This window comes from Solanum stenotomum, chromosome 2 (assembly GCF_019186545.1).
Source record: "Solanum stenotomum isolate F172 chromosome 2, ASM1918654v1, whole genome shotgun sequence".
Lineage (NCBI taxonomy): Eukaryota > Viridiplantae > Streptophyta > Magnoliopsida > Solanales > Solanaceae > Solanum > Solanum stenotomum.
The window spans coordinates 57,704,536-57,725,073 of NC_064283.1; the positions used below are offsets into that span (position 1 = coordinate 57,704,536).

A 20,538-nucleotide genomic window follows, 5' to 3' on the forward strand; every position below is an offset into this window, starting at 1 on the left:
GCTGCTAGGACAGCGATTTTGCCCTTTTGGTTAGAATAAAAAGTGATGTGCCCTTTTGGAATTTTTGACAATTTTTTTTTACCCTTTAGACTTCGGACTCATATAACCCATATATTGTGAAGGTCTATATATTTCCCAAAGGCCCTATGTGCTCAGGTGCTTCAAATCGAAGTATTTATGAAAAAAGAAAATAACAATAAAAAAAATATGTCAATTAATAAGAAAAACAAAGTACATACTACATTCAAAAGAACAGTAAAATAATGTTATAATTAAAATACAATAGACAATAAATAATAACAAATATCAAAAGTAAAAAACTACATGTTTAAAACTAATATATACTAGCTACAACATAGACAATTAACTTTTTTTTCGATAATTATCCAAGAAATGAAGAAAATCTTATAGAAAACAATTTCCCCTTATTGAATTCTACGCGACACAAATTCATATTTAAAAGACGAATATGTTCACATCTTATGGATTATTTACAAAGTCAATTAGTTCAATTAGACATTTCATTTGTCCCACCACGACCACAAATTATCTTGATATATGTATATATATATGACTTTCTGATTCTACTACTACTATATAAGAAGATGTAAGCACAATACAAAAGTTTCATTCTTTTGACAAAAAAAAAAAAAGTTCAAAAGAAAGAAAAAATTATCTTTGCATTTCTCATGAACTTCGGAGTCGTGTTAGGTTTCTATTGTTGGGGTTGGGAGTTCTTAACTGCCCTTCTTCTTTTCTCCACTCTTTCTTCTATCTAACAAAATAATTTTAATAATTTTTTTTTTCAAAAATCCCAAAAAGGGGTTGATCATTTTGTGTTTCTCTACTCATTTCACAAATTTTCTTGAAAAAAAAATATACAAAAAGGTTCATTTTTTTTGTGTTTAATTTCTTGTTTTAACAATTTTCTAGGTTTTCAAAAACTCCAACAACAAAATAAACAAAAAGGGGTTGTTTATTTTGTGTTTCTCTACTCATTTTACCAATTTTCTTGAAAAAAAAAAATATTTCCTTTTTTTTGGTTTTTTGTTATGGAGGTATTAGAAGAAGTTCAAGTAAGTGATGAAAAGAGTTTGTTAGAGTATGTTGTGATGAAGAAGTCATCACCATCACCATTTTTGTTGAAAACCTACATGTTGGTGGAAGATCCGGCGACGGACGACGTCGTTTCTTGGAATTCCGATGGATCGGCGTTTGTTGTATGGCAGCCGGCGGAATTTGCAAGGGATTTGTTACCTACACTCTTCAAACATAGCAACTTTTCAAGCTTTGTCCGGCAGCTCAATACCTATGTAAGTTTTCAATATATTCGCCTCGAATATTTACATCAAATCAATGAATATAACGTAAATGTTTAAACCCTTTTAGAACATATAATATTAGGATAACACATTTTTTCCGATAAAAATGTTATCTGCGTTTTGTGTTTGCATCAGATCAATAAATATAACTCAAATGTTTAAACTTTTTTTTAGAACATGTATTAAGAAAAAACACGATTTTCTCCGATGAAAGTCCATTGGAAATGTGCCGTCGGAAACTATTTCGATGATATATAATTATATATATAGTTACCGACAAAAATATCCTTTGGAAAAACCGTGTTTCTAATACAACAAACACGTGTTGAATTAATTTCTTATTTTTGTCGAAAAATTATTCACTACAAAAAAAAATTCCTTAAGAAAATATGAGTTAAATCGTTTTCTCGTTTTAATTTGTGATTTATTAAAAACTAATTTTATTTTATTTTAAAAATCGAATTTATTTTCCTCCCCTCAACAAAAATGGTTATTTTTTTAAATTAAATACATAGAAATTAAATTATTAATCGATATATATATTTGATAATGAAAGTGTATTTAATTAACTAGTCATTGTAATAATCACGTGTAGCTTGAGTAGTTTAATTCTTTTGATTATATAATAAAATTTAATTGTTGGTATCTTAAAGTAAAAAAGATTTAAAGAAAACAACTTAATTCTTGTTATTTGTAAAACAAAATTAAGATCACAAAGGATCTTTTGTGGGCTCAACTAATAGAACTACGTATCATGATTTTGGAGTTGACATTAAAATAATGATTATATTATTGACATAAATCATACTAACTTAGAGCTTAGGTTAATAATAACAATTATAGGCTGTCAAAATAAGATGCATGTATTGCTAATTGTCAAAAGTACTCACAAAATAGTTAATCACTTTGGATTAAGTTTGTCTTATTTGTACACTTTTGAATTAGCATGCGTAATAATAGTGTTTTTACTATTTATTAACCTTTTTAATTGCTCATGTTTCTTCACTAATAAAGTGGAAAAGGTAGTGGAGATTAAAAATGTGCACTATTTTTCATGGATTAATTAAGAAGCTTCTTATCTTTTGAGGCAATTATTATTTAAGTTCGAGACGAATAATTACATACAATATGATTTTCATTTTTTGAATCGAATGTTTATTTTTCATATGATTCTTGAAATTTATTCTAATCATCCATTTTGCATAAATAACATTAGGGTTTTCGTAAAATTACAACAAGTCGATGGGAGTTCAGCAACGATAAGTTCAAAAAGGGAGAAAAGAATTTACTCCGTGAAATTCGTCGAAGAAAAGCATGGACAAATAGGCAACAACCAAACAACAATGGTGGACAAAGCCAAGATGCGAATAGTAACAACAAGAAAGATAATATTACAGAAGAAGATCAAAGATCATCATCATCAACTTCATCATCATCTGAATATATAAATCTTGTCGATGAGAATAAAAGGTTGAAAATGGAAAATGGAGTCCTTAGCTCTGAGCTTTCACTCATGAAAAACAAGTGCAAAGAATTAATGAATATTGTTACAATATTTGCTAAAAATCCAGAGAAAGAAGAAGAAAAAAAGCCAATGTTATTTGGAGTACGATTAGAAGTTAAAGAAGAAATGGAGAGGAAGAGAAAAAGAGTTGAACTTAATGAAATAGCTAGTGTTTTTCTCTCTCAATTATGCAAATAAAGTAGAAATTTAGAGAGAAAAATAATCAAGTGATTAATTAATAATATATGTAATAGTTGTACTATATATGTTATTTTGTATTATTTCATGCAAAATTAATAGTATTAATTAGCATGTAGTGACTACTAATTAAGTGGAGATATATACCTAAGTTGTATAAATTTTGCAAGTGTTATTTTCATGTGAAATGCTAATAAAAAATTTCAATTAATCATTTGCTTTTCTAAACTATGCCAAAAGTTAATTTGCTTTATTAAGCTTTCTAGCCATAGTTAGCATATATATATATTTCAGTTGTTAGAAATGTTACAATGATATATCGATCAGTGTCGGGGTACAATTTTGCAAAGAGTGGCCAAAGCTTGAATATGTATGAAAAGTAATACTCGATTTATATATACAATATAATTTTTTGACGAAGAGAGTTCAAATAATCACCCTTTACTTGTCGTAGCTTCGTCTCTGATTTTAAATAATTTATATTTCGATATATTCCCTCGATTTACTTTTGCTTGTTCATTATACTATTAATATTCAGTTTTATTTGTTTAATTTAAAAAATCAAAAAATAATTAACTATTTTATATCTATTTTATTTTTATTATTAAATATGGATGGAGTAACATCAAAATAACGTGGCATTAAATTATGGAAATATAGAGATGGTCAAAATCTTAGAGATTTTATATTCTGTAATTGATTAGAGATTCAAAATTCAACTTTTATGTGGGACATGAAAAAGAAGAAAATGACAAAACAGTGTTCAATGAACTTGAAATACATAACAAAAATAGGATTTTGTCTTCTATATAAACCACTAATATTTTAAAAATAAAAACATTTATTGTGATGAAATAAATTAAAGTTGCCTTCAAAAAGAAGACTTGACTATTTTGATCATACCAAAAAGAAGAAAAAGGTGATTTATAGACGAAATATAAGATAAATTTTTGAAGAGTTTGAAAGTCATGATAAGAATTCTCAAAGCTTGACTAAATATTAAAATTATTGGCAGAGTCGAAATTTAAAGTTTATAAATTTTAACTTGTTATTAAATTCATAACTTGTTTAATTAGTCATTGTTTTCATATTAAACACACACATATATATTTTTGATGAACTTTAATACAAATTTTAAGCAAAAATTATTATATTCATTCGAAGTTATACCTAATATTATAGCTCCACCAAATCATAATGATCTCTCAAATCATAACAAAATGATTTTACTTTTTTCTATAAGGATGACAACACATTTGTGCGAAAGACGTTTTTTTCTCTTCCCTCTCCCCTCTGTTCCAAAGGCCAAGAGAGAAACTGCATTTCATGTATCATTTTTTTGCGAGTTTCATAGCTGAACTATTTGGTGCTTGTTTTTCATACTATATTTATCAAAACTATTTGAAGTTGACTAGACCAAGTGTTTGAATTTTACAATCGCTAAAAAGCGCATGGCACCTTAATTTGCCCATAAAATTCTATCCACGTGACAACTGACTCATTAATTTTGAGGTGCGTTTTGATAAATAGTTAGTAATAGTTGGTTATCAATAATATTATTAGTAACTAGTAAAACTACCCGCACTTCGCGCGGGAATTTGATTTCACAAAATATATAAAATAATACTTAAAACCTATCAGTCATTAAAATTAAAACACAATGTTGTCTTACATACAAGATTATGTAGTAACATTAATAATATAAAGGAAAATGATAATTATAACATCTTATCATTTATCCTTCAATCAATCATCTTTAATTTGATTTTATAATTTATCCTTTTGCCTCCAGGAAGTGTTACTATTTGATAGTTTTGGGAAATTAGATGAACATCAACATGATATATTAAATTTTCTAATAAATAAATAATCTTTATCTGTATTAACAAATACTTATAACAATAACTTGACAGAAACATAAACAACAAAGTTAAAAACATGTACTCAAAAACAACAATTAATATCATAAGCATAAATTAATGTCTGTAAAAAATATACCAGGATCTATAACAATAGAATGAAACAGAAATGAAAAAATTGAGCCCACTGAATGCACAATGTACCCTTAAGGAAATTATTCCCCTCTAGTAACTGAGGTTTAAAGGAATAGATCATCTCAGGATGGAATGATTCTATTCACAAGTGTATTGATACAAAAACAATGATGTTAGTGAGCCACTCAACAGGAGCAAAGTACACGAATATTTAATTGTGCCAAAAGAAGAAGAAGTTTAGAATTTTTGTTGTTTTAAAATGAGAGGAAATCCCTGTATTTATAGACAAAAAGGGTAGTGTGAACAAATGCTTATTGTGCCTTATCGGGATTGTCACAACTCTTTGGAAAAGTTACAACCTTTCATAAAAGTCACAATTTTTCATAAAAGTCGCAACTGTTCATAAAAGTCGCAATTGTTCATAAAAGTCACAATTTTTCATAAAAATTACATCTTTTCATGAAAGGAAAAGGGTATTTTTGAAAATAAATAAATTTAAATGGAAATTCTTGCTTGTGGTGGCGCTACGTAGGCAGACCTAGGGTTCTCTTTTATATAAATATATGATTCTTCTACTATCGTATTCTTTGATTTTACTATTATGTTGTTTACTTTACTTTGTTTATCATACTATTTATGTTTGCTATTGTTTTTTTCAAAGTCCATCTTGTTGCAACAAGAATGAACAAAAACAAATAAACTTTGGCTAATGCATGTGATAAAGATACCAATTAATTTCCATTATTTTATATATATTTCACTTGAGCCGAGGGTCTATATATCAGAAACAACATCTCTACCTTCACAAGGTAGAGGTAAGATTGTGTATACACCACCATCTCCAGTCCCCACTCATCGGATGTGTATGTTATTATAGTTTAGGTAGAAAACTCGCAAAAGTGAACTAGTGATAGTTCAGATGTGTTTCCGACCATTATCTGTTGTTGAAATTGAAGAAATTGACTAGTACTAGTATGTTATAATAACTTGAATATATATATAAACATGTTACATGATTGAGAATTCATCATGAAGTCCATCTAATTCTCCTTTAAGACTATGTTGTTGAATGATCAAAACAGATGCAGTTACTGAGAAATCAGAAGCTGAAAGAATATCACCAATAGGACCTAACTCAGGACATTCTTCCCAATCACTCATCCCTACTGTTAACACTGAATTAACCCGCCCTCCCCGTCCCACGATAAACAAACCATATTGCCCTTCTAACGACCTTAATGTCGAAAATGTCTGTCCAGAATTTATGAGGTATTTCTCAATGTAAGCAACGCGTCCACCAGCAACATGTTTGTCGTAAAACTCAGCAAAACACTCATCATCTATCTTCATTTCTTCTAAATGTTCACTAGTATTAACTTTTGCTTTACTAATTCTTGATGATACACTATCTCCCGCGGCTTCTAACAAGAATCTAATTACAGTTAACTTTACTCCAGGATGTCGTGCTACACGTCCTGCATACACAAGTGCTTCTCTGTCATCCTTTCCACCGATGAATATCACTGCTGCATTGAGGGAAATGGATGATCTCGCGATCACTGTTTTACCAAGTCCTCTGTCTACTAGTATCCCTACTGAACAAGGTGCATTTCGAAGAACCTGAGATAGATCATACATAGTACAAGTTACAAAATGGTCCACTACAGAATGTACTAAAATGAGAATTTTGCTTGACATACCTTACGATTGATATGACGAAAGCCTGTATGACCGACCTGAAGTCGTCCATCTTCCTCTTGATTCTTATGAAAAGGAAGTATAACAAGATGTACCATCAGGTCCTCAGCAAGGATACTTATGTCTTGATGCATGTTATTGATGGTAGAAAGTGCCATCATTCGTCGTAAGCTAACACCTTGACAGTTCTCGTTTAAATAAGCGTTGACATCTTGAGTGATTTTCTCTCTCATTTCAACTACCGTAGGGTCAGTCACAGTTACAGCATCAATCCCCTCGCCTTGAGTTATCAATGTTGCTGCAATTTTATCTGTTAAATCGATCATATCAGTTAAGTAGACCATTATCCCTGGATTTACTGGCCCTCGCGAAATTTCCATGAAGTTTATTGCTGAGTAAACATCTTGAGGACTGCGAATGCAGAGCAATATTCGAAGCTCATTCACCGGATTGACACATTGTAATGCCATTTTCTGTGTTGGTGAACGTCTCCTTGCACGTTCAATAATTTTTGCCACGACTACCGGGGTGTATATTATGGTTAGAAACGTTACAAACACCAACGCGATACTTGTTGACATACTTATGACATTCATCTGCATCCACAAATCATAAATCAAATCACATGAACGAACAAAAACAATCACCATCATAAAGGAGAAAACCAAAGAAACAGACATAATACATAACACAGGCAGTCAAACTTGACCTTAACTAACAAGCAAACACTACCTTACCTTTGTCTCAACTAACACAGTGCAGACAAGTTGAGTTGTCTTGATCTGTGTATACTCAAAGTTGGAGCGTTTACTTACCTGTTGAGGCCAAGTTTGAGTGTTTATACTTATTCTAGGACGAGCGAGACATACCCGATATGCATTAATAGCCAAGTAGACTTGAAAATGACCCTTGATATTGAGTAACAATCCAGTAGCAACTGATTCAGGCCAGTGAAATCCAAGCATCAATCCAGAAACAACAGAACCAACAACTTTACCACTTGTTGCAATTATAAATGGAATAATAATTTTGCCCCATGAAGCAATTTTACCAGCCTCAAATTCAGAAAGTTTAGCCTCAGTTCCAACCCAAAAGAAAAACAATGGATAAAAAATTGTCCTAAAAATATAATTCACTTTCCCAATCATCATTTTTGATATTCTTCCCTCTCTTGGCATAAACAAACCAACCAAAAATGCACTCAAAACTTTGCTATAACCAACAACTGGTGACATACTACATATTAAGATTATAAATGCTAATGCCACAACTAAATGTGATCCTTTCATAGGTTTCCCTTCAGGATTTTCATTATTCACCCATTTCATAACAGATGGTACTACTTTCGATGCTAACAATGTCTGAAACACCAAAATCGCCATCATCTTCAACATCATTATCACACTACGATTCTGAAAGTTCTTATCAGGATCGAATATGAGAAATCCAATAGCAATCAACAGGATCGATACAACATCAGAGTGTATCCCCGCATCAACAATAAATCTACCAATGTCTGATTTACCAATCTTCAGATCAGTTATCAATCGAGTTAACAGAGGTGAATCTGTTCCAGCTAGAACAATCGCGAGGCATGAACTGAACACAGCATTTGATTGTTTAGATATATTGAGAAGTGGAGTGATCAGACATGCTAAAACAAAAGTTGTAAGTACCCCTGAATACGCGACTTTCGCCTCTGGTAAAGTTAATTGGAGGAATATATTTGGATCAATCTCTAATCCAACAACAAACATGTGACACACCATAATAGCATCCACAATGTAATTCAATGTCTGTTGAACTTCACTATCGTTTAAGAACCTTGAACGAACGAATTCAAGATTGCTAAGTAGCAATCCCACCTGTATGTATATGCATCATCATGTATATCTATTAGAACTAACTTCTGTTAGTAAAACAAGCACGTCTCAATAAAATTAGTGACCTAAAGCCATTATTAAATTATAATAAGAGGCCTAATATTACTACACTTACAATGGATTCTGCAATGATACGAGGCTGGGAGATAGGACGAAGGAGGAGGTGGACACAGTTACATAAGAACATGGCGAAGAAGAAACCTAAGAGGTAAATAGACATTGATGCAATTCTTATGGTAATTTGATTTCGACATTCTACTTTCGTATCGTTCTGTTTCAAGAAATCCATTTTTATTTCTTCTTCAGATCAATTAGCAGAAAGAGAAAAATGAATGAAATGAATCCATTGTTATTTGGAATTAATTCCTCAAGAAATGGGGATCCTTTTACTCTTGCTCATATGTCTCCTACTAACTAGCTAATAATATTATTATTCGAAGTGTTATAAAGAAATTTGACTGTATAACTACATGTTTAGTTTGTGTAATAAAAAATATTTCTTCTTTTATAAACTTATGCCTAATCAATACCGTCATATAAAATGTAACAAATGATATATTTTTTTTATTTTCGGAGTTGAACCTTCATTTTGAATATAAGAAAGGTAGCTTGAGGAAATTGTAAACTTAATTGACTCCATTTGTCTATGAGGATGTCACAAGGACTCAAAAATACTTTCATAGCGATGGCATATCGAGTCTCGATCAGTTTGACTGCATCTCGAGTAATATTGAGTATCCACTAACTCTCGCAACATATATCAAACTAGTTATGGATAGCTTGTGTTGTGCACGGGTTCAATAGCATTAATTTTTTATATCTATAATTTATTTAAGTGTAAGTACAATTTTTTACTTAGTTATAAAATGTAATAATACTTTATCAATAATAATGAAATGTAGGAAAAATAATTAATTATGCTTTAGTATTCCCCATTTAAGGCCCTAATTTATTTCAAATATTTTTCATTTTACTATATGAAGTTTGAGTTGTGTTTAGTTATACTTTTTACAATATGTGGAATAATATTCATCTTTGAATATACTACTATTTTAGAATGAGTTTAAATAAGTTATAAGTTGTTTTTCGAACTTGATATAAAACTTCAACTTAAATTTCAAATTTTCATGATCAAACACTGATTTTCAAATAAAGCAAAATTTTATTCTGAAAACAGTAGTACATTCAAAGTAAAAGGAAATGAGCGGATGCACAAGCAACTTTTTGTCTTTTTCTTGTTATACATTCAAAGTAAAAGGAAATGAGCGGCCGCACAAGCAACTTTTTGTCTTTTTCATGTTAACAAACCGAACACACTAAACACACAGTTGCTACAACAAAATTTCCTATGAATTTTTGGGTAAATCTTACCATTGAAAAGTAGAAGAAAGCTGTCAAATATTCCCCAGTTCACTCAAAAATATTTTGTTACTTTACTTCTCACTTTTAGCATAAAAAAAACTTTTTTTTTTCTCTTTTCATGTTTTACTCTCAACATTAATTACTTATTCCCCAAATTTTTCAAGATCTAATATTATATGTTATATCAATTAATATGACTATCATGAAAAAACACTCATACACCTCCCTTGCTTAGAATCATTCACTTTTATTAGATAAGGGGTTGTTTGGTTGGGAACTAGTTATTACAAGATTAATTATCTTGGGATTAGTTATCCTGGAATAACTTATCCCATCACTATTGGTGAGATAAGTTATCCCAAACATGTCAACCAAATAAGACAACATAATTTTATCCCAAGACTAACTTCTTATTCCAGGACTATTTATTTTTATCCCTCAACCAAATGACCCCTTAACTTTAAAGCGCTTTTTTAATTTTGAAAGTGTTTGGTAACTCAAAAAATGGTTTAAGCACTTTCTTTAGGCTGAAAAAGTACCAAAAAAGCCAAAAACTAAAAGTTAGATATTCCTAACTTATGACTTTTCGGGGTCGTTTGGTTTGAATATGAGTTATGATGGGATAAGTTATGTTGGATTAGTTATGATGGGATAAGTTGTCCTGGAATTATTTCTTATCGAGTGTTTGGTTTATTGTATTCAAAATAATATATATTAATAAAATTTAAGAACAAGTGTTTGTTTACTAAATTACCCTTCACTATATTTAAACTTTTTAAATTTTTCTTTGCGAGCTTTAGTTATTCATTTTTTAAAATAAAGCTTTTATTTTATTTAATTTAAATATTTTTGTTTATGTATTCCCATGATAAGTACCATGTGTATTTAAAAATATAACTTTTTTCTTATATAGCTTAAAAATAGAACTTCCCTCTTCAGTTTATTAAAGAGAAGAAAATGTATGAGAAATCAAAATAAAATAAACATAAGAATTAGTCAAATAAATTCTAAATAAAAATTATATTTATATAGTATAATTTTTTAATAGAAAAATATGTATAATTATCATAAAAATAAGGAGTAGTAAATATTATTATACATGGTATTAAAAAATGTATATATATATATATATAATATATACATAGATGTGAAAAATGATGTATAAAAAGGATTTAAAGGGATACATTTGTCATTTACCTATTTTATCCCGGGATAAGTTATCCCGGAATTACTATACCACCCAATATGAGGGATAACTTATCCCAGCACTAATTCATAATCCTGGGATAATTTATCTCAAGCTTTGCAACCAAACAACCAAATAATGGATACTTAAAATTTATCCTGGGATTAACTCCCCTTATCCATCACACCAAACAACCCCTTAGCTTTTAACTTATAAGTCACTTAAAAAGCCAATCCAAACACCCTAAATGAAAAGAAATAACCTAACATTTTTCACATACGCTAGGATTTGGGTACTCCAATATTGATTGCTAAACCACACATTTATGTGCATGAAAGAGGGACACTTTAAAGACTTCCAAATTTTCTAATATTCATTTTGAGTAATACCTAGTAGCCGGGGCGAAGCTATAGGCGTAAGAGAGTTCATCCAAACTCTTCGTACATTATATATATAAGATCAAAATTATTTTTAAGCACTTAGAGGAGATATTGAATCCCATTGGCTTCTTCATGCATTTACTCTTTTGTACTTCAAATTTCTTTGGTAAAAATCCCAACTCCGCCACTTAAGAAAAGGTGAAACACACAAATCACAATGGACATACCGCTAGCTAGCTTACTAGAGAAAGAACCCAAAAATTAAAACACAATTGAGGCAAAGGGAAGTAACAACATAGCCAACGTAATCCCACAAGAGGAGTTTGAAAAGGGTAGGATCTATGTAAACCCTACCCCTACCTTTATGGGGCAAAGAGACTGTTTTCAATAGACTCTTAGCTCAAAAGAATTGAAGCAAAGGGAAGTAATCGGGAAAAAAATAAATCATTCCCCATCCCAGATCATCAACTCATGCTGCTGCACTTGAATACAGTAACATGATCTGAAGATGCTACATTTTAAATTGTGTTAAGGTAAAATGTGATCATCTTTACTGTACAGCGCGAAAGAACCATTACATATAGGGAATCACCGGAAGAACTCATTGAGGCCATCGATAATACTGAACGAAAATGTTGATCTCTCAGAAAAAGTAGACCCTATTCGAACTGGGAAAAAAACGAAGAGGGGAACAATGCTGTTGGATGTGGTAAGGAAGATTCACGAGCTTGCTGCTAAATGATTGAAAATCGATTCAAGTGTTGATTGGCTGACGTTGTACTCTGATATCCCAAGCTGGTTTCTGTCGATTTTATAAGTTTGCAACTTGATCAGCACTGAGAACATAAGAACGTACCTCGTAAAAGAACTAAGTATGAAGGAAAGCGTACCTGTTCCTCTCTATGTACCCGAAAACATCAGCGAGTGATAGACCTTCTCCACAAGGGAGCTGAAACAATTTTAAGAACTCATCAGTTGCTGAAGACGATGACCACATGTTAAAAGTTATGAAATAGTTGTCTGCAGTGACGGAGCCATTATGCTGAGGGGTGTCATTGGAAGATTACATTGTTTGGCTAGGTTAAATACTATAGGTTGATTCCCTTTATGTCTACTTTTTTATATTTTGACACCCCTCAATAAAATTTCTGGCTCTTGCCACTTGTTGTCTACACACTCTTGGTTAGAAAAGAACGGTTTTGTATGGATGGTGAAAAGTATCATGTTATATATCAACCTAACGAGGAGTAACGGATAAAAAGAGCTACGTCATGTTCAAATGGAAATTACCTGATACTTGACACTCAATCCATTGCAACCTTGAAATGTGGCATCAGGAAATGAAGACTGAATGAATGAATGGATTTTGGTAAACTTCTCCTTAGCCAACCACCACTCACAGAATATCGGCAACGGGAGTCCACCTGGCATGATTTGTAAAAGAGACAGGCAAGCAAATAATAAATTATTACTCACATAAGATGCACTTATCTGTGAACTGGAGACAACTTAAGGAAATAGGTTGACGTACCATCACGAGCCAACTGCTCTGACAACTGGTCACCGAAAATCTTACAGGAGTCTTCAGTTGCAGATACTAATGCTTTCACTCTTTCTTCATTGCCAAACCACTGTCCAACAGCCATGATCATTTCCTTTGATAAGCTTATTTCTGCCGCCGATGCGTCTCCTGAGACTATAGAGTTAGTACCTCCAATGCAGACTTCAATGTCATTTAGTATACTCCTAGAGTGAGGACGAATATCGAATAGCTTTTCTTGAATTATTAAGCAGAGATTTTCCAGATCCATAGAGCTGACTTCAACTGGTTTAACCTGAAGATAAAGATACAGAAGAACGTACAGTTACAGATAATGATATTAAAAAATGAGTGCTGAAAAACAACGGTCACAAGTACCTCTAGTTCAAGATGGTTCCCGAAGCGCGTTTTCAAGTGCTGAGAGCTACCAAGACACCTCAACCTGCCTCCAACCTTGTAATGCATAAAGAATAAGAGGGAAAAAAATCATTGAATTAGGCCTTTGGAACATGAATATAATATATAGACAATGTAAGCACACTGGTTAGATACCATTATCCCAATCCTTGTGCACAGGGCTTGAGCCTCATTCATGCTGTGAGTAGTTAAAATTACAGCTGTCTTTCCTCGTCTAGTTGACAAACGAGATATAACTTCCCACATGAAACGTTTGGCAATAGGATCCATACCTGGAAAAATTGACAATAGAAATCAAGATTTTGTAATAGAAGCATCTAGACAAAGTTGAGCGAAGATGTGAACGGAAAATAGATTGCCTCGGACTGGGATTTTCCAAAAGCTGTTAGATTCAGCATTCCACTTTGAATGTGTGCATTTTTGGTACATCCAAACATGAGAATGCAAAAATGTGGAAGAAAAACTGATTGTCTAGTACAGGGATATGTAATCATCTGTTGACTGATAGAATTTCGGGTGTATTTTACATATATATATATATATATATATATATACCTACACACTCGCGCGGACATACAAATAGGGGTGCTTGATAAGAGGTTTATCATTGAATTCATCATTCAATTGAAGGAATCTTCCTCAGTATGTGAGATTTCAAAATACTTAAAAGGCTCTTTAATTGTGTAAACATATGTAAATGTGCGAACATTACAAATTTATCTCTATTGCAGTAAAATGCCTGTATTTAGTAATGCAAAGATATTACTCCCTCTATTTCACTTTATGTGACTCTTTCCTTTTTAGTCAGTCACAAAAATAATGACATTTTTCTATATTTAGCAACAATTTAACTTTAAAATACATTTTTTACTCTTAATGTGATGATTTATAGGCTATAGCTACACGAATATCTATGGCTTATCTTAGACCACATTCTTGAACTCCGTTCCCAGTTACACACCTTAACATAGATTGGGACAGAAGGAGTATTAAGTTTGATTTGGAGGCCAGAGCATGAAACGAGATCCCAAAAGGGAAAAGAAATACAAACATAAGGAGAACAGTTTAGAGGTGACTAATGACCTGTGGATGGCTCATCAAGAATGACGATAGGAGGATCTCCAATCATTGCAATTGCAACTGATAACTTGCACTTGTTTCCTCCGCTCAAGGCAAAAGATGGTTTATTTGCATGCTTCATCAGGTCAAACTCGAGCATCTTTTGCATAACAACCTGTCAAGATCTACAAGAGTTAAAAACTATTTGATGGTCAACAAAGACAACTTCAGCTAACAGACATAAGAAGATATTCACGAGTAGATTATTTTTTGACTAATTTGCAGTCATGAAAGTTTAGCTAAATTATGATAGCATCAAATTCGAGTACACTTTTGGACATATGAAATCAAGAGCGACATACATCTTCCAGATCATACTCTGGTACTCCTTTAATTCTTGCGTAGAGCTCAAGATGTTCTTGGACAGTCAGAAATTCTAGTAAAGCGTCAAACTGAGGACAATATCCAATCTGCACGGAGAAGACATAGAAAGTTTATTAGCTATAGATAGTATATTAGCTATAGATCTAACATTTTTGAGAATGTCCTAGATCCAGCTGTGTTAGTCTTTTTCTTTTAATTCATTTTTTTGATAACTAATCTTTGATAGCAAAATGGAACTGACTTCATTATACAAGAAGAAGGATACGTACATGTCTACGAGCAACCTTGGGATCTGCACGTATATCTTTACCAAAAATAAATGCCGTTCCATCACTAGGGTATTCCTCTCCTGCAATAGTAAATTTAAGTGAATATTTGACCCAACGTTGGTTGATTTTTCAAAAGAAATGAAGAAAAGTAGAAGCACAGTAGGATGTAAGCACAGTGTTTGCAGGTAGGAACAAAATAAGTAGTTTAAAACACAGACATAACTAGTTAGAATGAAATATCCTTCATGTTTTGTTTTAGTAAAAACATGAAATGGTTAAAAAGAAGCATAATTAAAGTACCTGAGGAACTTTAAGAAATTTAAACCAACCAATTACCAAGAGAAACAGATTGTCAATAGCTAGGCTGTTTTCCAGCAATTGATGATATAAATATAAAGTGGTTTTGTACTTTCTCTATTATCACAAAAATGCATATACTCACAGCTGGGCGCAAGACCACACAGAATAACATTATGTAAGAGAGACGACAATCCAAAATAATCGATGGTCTCTTGAGGGGGTTATTCATTGGGACTTTAGATTCAGAAGGAACCTGCATGATTGGGAGATTGAAGAATCACATAATCCGATTCAGTTTTTGTATGGGCTAACCACTCCTAACAATTTAACGGATGTATGGAGCTGGCGAGAGAGTGGAAATGGATTATTCACCGTTAGCTCTTTCTATAAGAGGTTACTAGTGAGAGAGGAAGGTACTTTCCCCCATGACTCTATTTGGATTCCTAGAGTTTCGAGGAAGGTGTGTTTCTTTGTATGGTTGGCAGCTGTGCGATTTTAACACCGGAAAATCTGGGAAAGAGGAGGATCACCTACGTTAGTTGGTGCTTTATGTGTAAGAGTGCAGGTGAAAATATAGATCATCTCCTATTGCACCGCAAGGTGGCTAATCGGTTATGGTGGGTGATCCTCAATTTGTTTAGGATGCAATGGGTGATGCCGGGCACAGTGAAGGAGGCTTTGCAAGACTCATAGGAGAGGGAAGAGAAGCTCAAGGGTATGGCGTGTTTTCCCCTATTGCAATCATGTGGGTCACTTGGAAAGAGAGAAATAGGAGGGCTTTTGAAGGCGTGGAGCAAGATTTTGTAAAGTTATAGAGTAGTGCTTCGTCGCTAGTTTCGTTTTGGTGTACTTATAAGGTCCCTATTTGTATAGATGATTGGGTCTCTTTTGTTGAGAACCATATGTTAATGTAGGTTCTCTTCTTTTGGTATACAGCTTGTATACAGGTTTTATTCCCCATTTGTTAATAAAATTATTTAACATATAAAATAAAATGCTGCAGAACAGATTGTACCAGATAGCATTGACAGTGTTGTTGTCTTTCCTGCTCCATTAGTTCCTAAGAACCCAAAACACTCTCCTTCTTGGACAGAGAAAGTCAGTGAATGGACAGCAGCTTTTGGAACTTGGGACTTCCCTCCGGGATAGACCTGAAAAAGTTGCATACATAATTGAACATAATTAACACTCATTTTTATTTTTTTTATAACCCTGGTGTCAAGGTCCGCTTTCACACCTTGGCTAATTCCACGGGATACTTGCCCACCTCCCACTAGCAACAGATACCAGGTTACTCTGTCCACTAAGAATGTTCAGGCTAGAACAAATGTGAAGAAATCACCTAGTATTCTTCTTTCGTCTCTACGGTGATTTGAATTAGAGCCATCATGGTTCTCAACCCACTTCATTGACCACTAGGCCACACCCTTGGGTATAAGTGAACAAAATTAACACTCAAATATTTTTAATGTTTTGATAAAAGCACACTAATATTTTGATCTACAGGAAAGAGATTTTCTTTTTGAGATGGAACAGGAAAGAGAAAATTCATACCTTCCGAAGATTACGGAGGTGGATAACTGCATTATCAGTTGAGCCAGACAAAACTCTGTCTCTCTCTGCTTTAACATCTATGTCCTCGTTGAGTTCAGAAGCAATATCCCCTGAGGATGGTCTCAGAAGAGGTTCCGAAAACCCAAAGGAATTAGCACGCCTAGATTTTCCCAAGCTTTTCCACCACTCATGAATTTTGGAAAGATTTCTTTTTTGTTGAGGCAGGAATTCAAGCCCCAGAGTTATGAGGAAATACACAACGGCCTGCATTGATGGATTATCCAAAATCAAAAGGTTTTCTTAAAACCTAAGAGATCTTAGCAAAGGCTATAAATGAGGTGGCGTACAGAAAGAAGGAAGAAAATCACAAGAGGGAAGATGAATAACAAAGACACGACGGGAAGTAGTAATGCTAAGAGAAAAACAATTGTTCCTTACAATACATAATACATGTGAATGTGTAAATCACAAAACTTGCATCAACTGATCAAAGACTACAAAAGACCAAGAAGAAATATGACTACCAAATGACTGTGCAAAATTTGTGGTCAGCCAATGAATTATTCCATTGTCAGCATGTACAAGCTCAGAGTAGTAGTGATAAAGTAGTCCATGAAGATGGTGGAAATGATTGGCTGTACAGAGTAGCCTTTTTTTCTTTTTTTATGTGGTGATAACTAAATCCCCAAGGACCAGTAGCACAGGGTTCCAAATTCGGTGAATAATGGGTCTGTCCTTCTTCCCGTCTCCAAAATATCAGGCTTTTGTCAGCTGGGTTTGAACTCGCAAACATCAAGGTAACTATTTATGTCAGAAGAGGTAGAAAATGCACCTAATCTTACCATATTTAAGCATAAATGATACAATCTGGTGGAGATGAATGCCACTTGTTTTCAACAAATGAATTGTGTCTCTTTCCATCACACAAGGAGAGAACAGAGGGGATAACTTAAACAAAACCTCTACCAGAAGATATAGCACACATGAACTTTTTTCTTAAGAAGTAGCTACGAGATGATCAAAGCTGAAATAAGATAAACTACTTCCAAAGAAAAAAAAATGATCAAGCTTCAATAAAGTTATTAGAGTCAGCAGACCAGATGACTACCTCAGCAGCCAAGTATGATAAGGAAGCACCAGTCACATTCCAGTCAAGTATGTTATCTCTAGATCCATTCTTCATCCCTTGTCTTAAAAGCGCCAATGAAGCTAATCCATCAGCAAAGCAAAATCCCGGTGACAGTCTAAAGAAGTTCTGAAAAGATTGTCCCTCGTTAGTAGGATCACATATGTTACTGAATACAAGAAGAGACATCACTTAACTGTAATTAGATAATGAGTCTCTTGAAACGAAACGATATCTTACTTGGCAATCCAACTAAAGTATTTCATTTGTTATTTCCATTGGTGATAGCATACTTTAGAGTGGTGTAAATAGGAAGTCTTTTTATCAAGAAAGGGCAGGATGATAGACAAAATCCACAAGTTCTCAAGATCATCTAGTTTCACGAGTATTTTTTGGTACATTGATTAGTACTGGGTTTAAATGTTCCATCTTTTCGTTTATCTAGCTTTTCTTCTCCTTCCAGATAATCGATTTAGGACTAGTAAAATACTCGCTCAATGTTCAGTTGTCACCAGAGTAGTCATTCCCTGATCTTACTGCTATCTAGGGAAAGCTTCCACGTGACTAATAAAGTAAAGCTTGTAGAGAAAAATTGATTTCAATATTTCAAAGGTTTAAAGGGAGCTTTCGAACAATGGTAAAGTTGTTTCTGGGTGACCAATAGGATATGGATTCTAGTCGTGGAATCAGCTACTGATGCTTGTGTCAAGGTAGGCTGCCTACATCCCCTTTGGGGTGCCGGCCTCCCTAGACCCTGCGTGATATCAGGATGCTTCATGCACCAGGCTGTCCTTTTTTAAATCAAAGGGTACAAAGATTTAGGAGCTAGAAATCCTACTATCTGCAGTAGCAGTAGCTCAATGCATGGGAAATGACAATTATTAAATAATTTTAAAAAAAAAAACAATCTAAAGGATGCCCTTAAATTCTAAAGCTAAAACCATACACAACAAAATATAGTAATTCAGAAAAAGAAATATTTTAGGTCTTCCAACCTTGAGAAGAGAATTTAAGTGTGTTGTAGAATTTATATATCCCATTATAAAGGACATAACCATAAGAATGAGGCCAGTGAAAACTTGAATGAGAAGGATGACATTCTGCATGTAAAAACAATATTAGGATCAGCAAACAAAAAAATTCCGATTGGTATCATGATAAAAAATATTCAACAGCTCAAATCTTCAGATATCCTGCATAACATATACCTGAGCCATGCTGTGCTCGGAAAAGAAGAATGTGAGGCAGTATGTTGATGAAGCAATTGCTAGTCCATATTCAAGAAACAACAGAATTGTTGGGATGAGAGAATCCTTTCCAATAAATTGATCAAGACCTACAGAACAGTTCTTTTTAAGATTTTGGATAGTGAAAATCGGATTTAAGAAAGAAGGTAATTATGAACAAACAAAAATAATATAACTTAATGTGGTATTGAACAGAGAAAAAACACCAATGTCATAAAGTGGATAGAACTAATGAGATATACTAAAGAATGTCCCATATAAGTGATGACCTTCCTCGACAAGGAGGTTTAATCAAGGATAGGAAAAAGAAACAGATTGTAACACCCCGTATCCGAAAATAGAGATTTCAAATTTCTGGTGTTACAGGTGGCACTCACGGACACCATCCACGGACCGTAGATGGACTCACAGTCCGTCCTGCAGGTCCGTGGTTCGTGACAGAAAACTTCCCCAGAACTCAGTCAGAAAATTTGGCTAAGTGTTGACCCACGGCAGGACTTACGGTCCGTAGGTCAGGTCACGAACCGTAGTTCGTGTCCGTGGATCGATGCCCCAAAAGCCCAGCTTCAGTCCCGATTGAAGGTTGACCAGCACGGACCGTCAATCGATTGACGGTCCGTAGGTCTGACCGTAGGTGAGGATTAACAGCCAGTTAGCTGAAAATTGTTGATGGATCAACTTCAGATGGTCATACCTTTTAGCACATAAAGAATTGTGTGTCCCATGACCTATGATATGATAGATAATTGAATTATCTTTCCAACGCCACCGAGTTTGCTAAATTTCGACCTCCGAGTAAAAAGTTATGCTCGTTTTAGTGAAGCCCTGTCGGGCAAACTCGACCTACGGATCCAATCGACGGATCGTCGATTGAATGACGGCCCGTCAGTCACTCCGACAGCAGCTAAGTCAGGGGTCTTTTAGTCTTTTCCTATTTTGTTTAACCCCTAAGATACGTCGTTTAGACCCTAAATCATGAGGTTTTAGTCAGTTTAAGCCTAGAAACATAATTAGAACTTACCTTAGTCAAAATCATTAATCAAAACTTAGAAAATTAGAATCAAGATAGGAGAAAAAGGTCAAGAACCCTAGTTCAAGAACGCAACAAGGTTCCA

At 33.5% G+C, this 20,538-nt stretch overlaps 3 protein-coding genes across 3 annotated transcripts in view; 1 reads left to right on the forward strand and 2 right to left on the reverse strand.

Annotated features, from left to right (window-relative positions):
• Positions 1 to 611: 611 nt before the first annotated feature.
• LOC125854962 (heat stress transcription factor B-3) lies at positions 612 to 3,219 on the forward strand. The gene is made up of 2 exons (XM_049534573.1): positions 612 to 1,313; positions 2,539 to 3,219. The coding sequence occupies exons 1-2, from the start codon at positions 1,053 to 1,055 to the stop codon at positions 3,022 to 3,024; spliced, it is 747 nt and encodes a 248-aa protein (XP_049390530.1). The 5' UTR covers positions 612 to 1,052; the 3' UTR covers positions 3,025 to 3,219.
• Positions 3,220 to 6,017: 2,798 nt separating this feature from the next.
• On the reverse strand, positions 6,018 to 8,896 carry LOC125854952 (cation/H(+) antiporter 28). Its single transcript, XM_049534559.1, has 4 exons — positions 8,715 to 8,896; positions 7,586 to 8,581; positions 6,719 to 7,312; positions 6,018 to 6,638 (listed from the first exon to the last, which is right to left on the reverse strand). Exons 1-4 carry the CDS (start codon positions 8,886 to 8,888, stop codon positions 6,027 to 6,029), a joined length of 2,376 nt encoding a protein of 791 aa, XP_049390516.1. The 5' UTR covers positions 8,889 to 8,896; the 3' UTR covers positions 6,018 to 6,026.
• Positions 8,897 to 11,851: 2,955 nt separating this feature from the next.
• LOC125854948 (ABC transporter A family member 1) overlaps positions 11,852 to 20,538 on the reverse strand; it is a 31,123-nt gene continuing 22,436 nt past the window's right edge. The window contains exons 27-40 of the mRNA XM_049534556.1: positions 19,385 to 19,512; positions 19,172 to 19,276; positions 18,159 to 18,305; positions 17,051 to 17,314; positions 16,512 to 16,647; positions 15,197 to 15,276; positions 14,906 to 15,013; positions 14,568 to 14,718; positions 13,620 to 13,756; positions 13,446 to 13,520; positions 13,059 to 13,362; positions 12,818 to 12,951; positions 12,418 to 12,476; positions 11,852 to 12,329 (exon numbers count right to left, since the gene is read on the reverse strand). Of these exons, the coding sequence (XP_049390513.1) occupies positions 12,248 to 12,329; positions 12,418 to 12,476; positions 12,818 to 12,951; positions 13,059 to 13,362; positions 13,446 to 13,520; positions 13,620 to 13,756; positions 14,568 to 14,718; positions 14,906 to 15,013; positions 15,197 to 15,276; positions 16,512 to 16,647; positions 17,051 to 17,314; positions 18,159 to 18,305; positions 19,172 to 19,276; positions 19,385 to 19,512 (1,910 nt within the window). The 3' untranslated portion in view covers positions 11,852 to 12,247. The remainder of the gene's footprint in view (positions 12,330 to 12,417; positions 12,477 to 12,817; positions 12,952 to 13,058; positions 13,363 to 13,445; positions 13,521 to 13,619; positions 13,757 to 14,567; positions 14,719 to 14,905; positions 15,014 to 15,196; positions 15,277 to 16,511; positions 16,648 to 17,050; positions 17,315 to 18,158; positions 18,306 to 19,171; positions 19,277 to 19,384; positions 19,513 to 20,538) is intronic.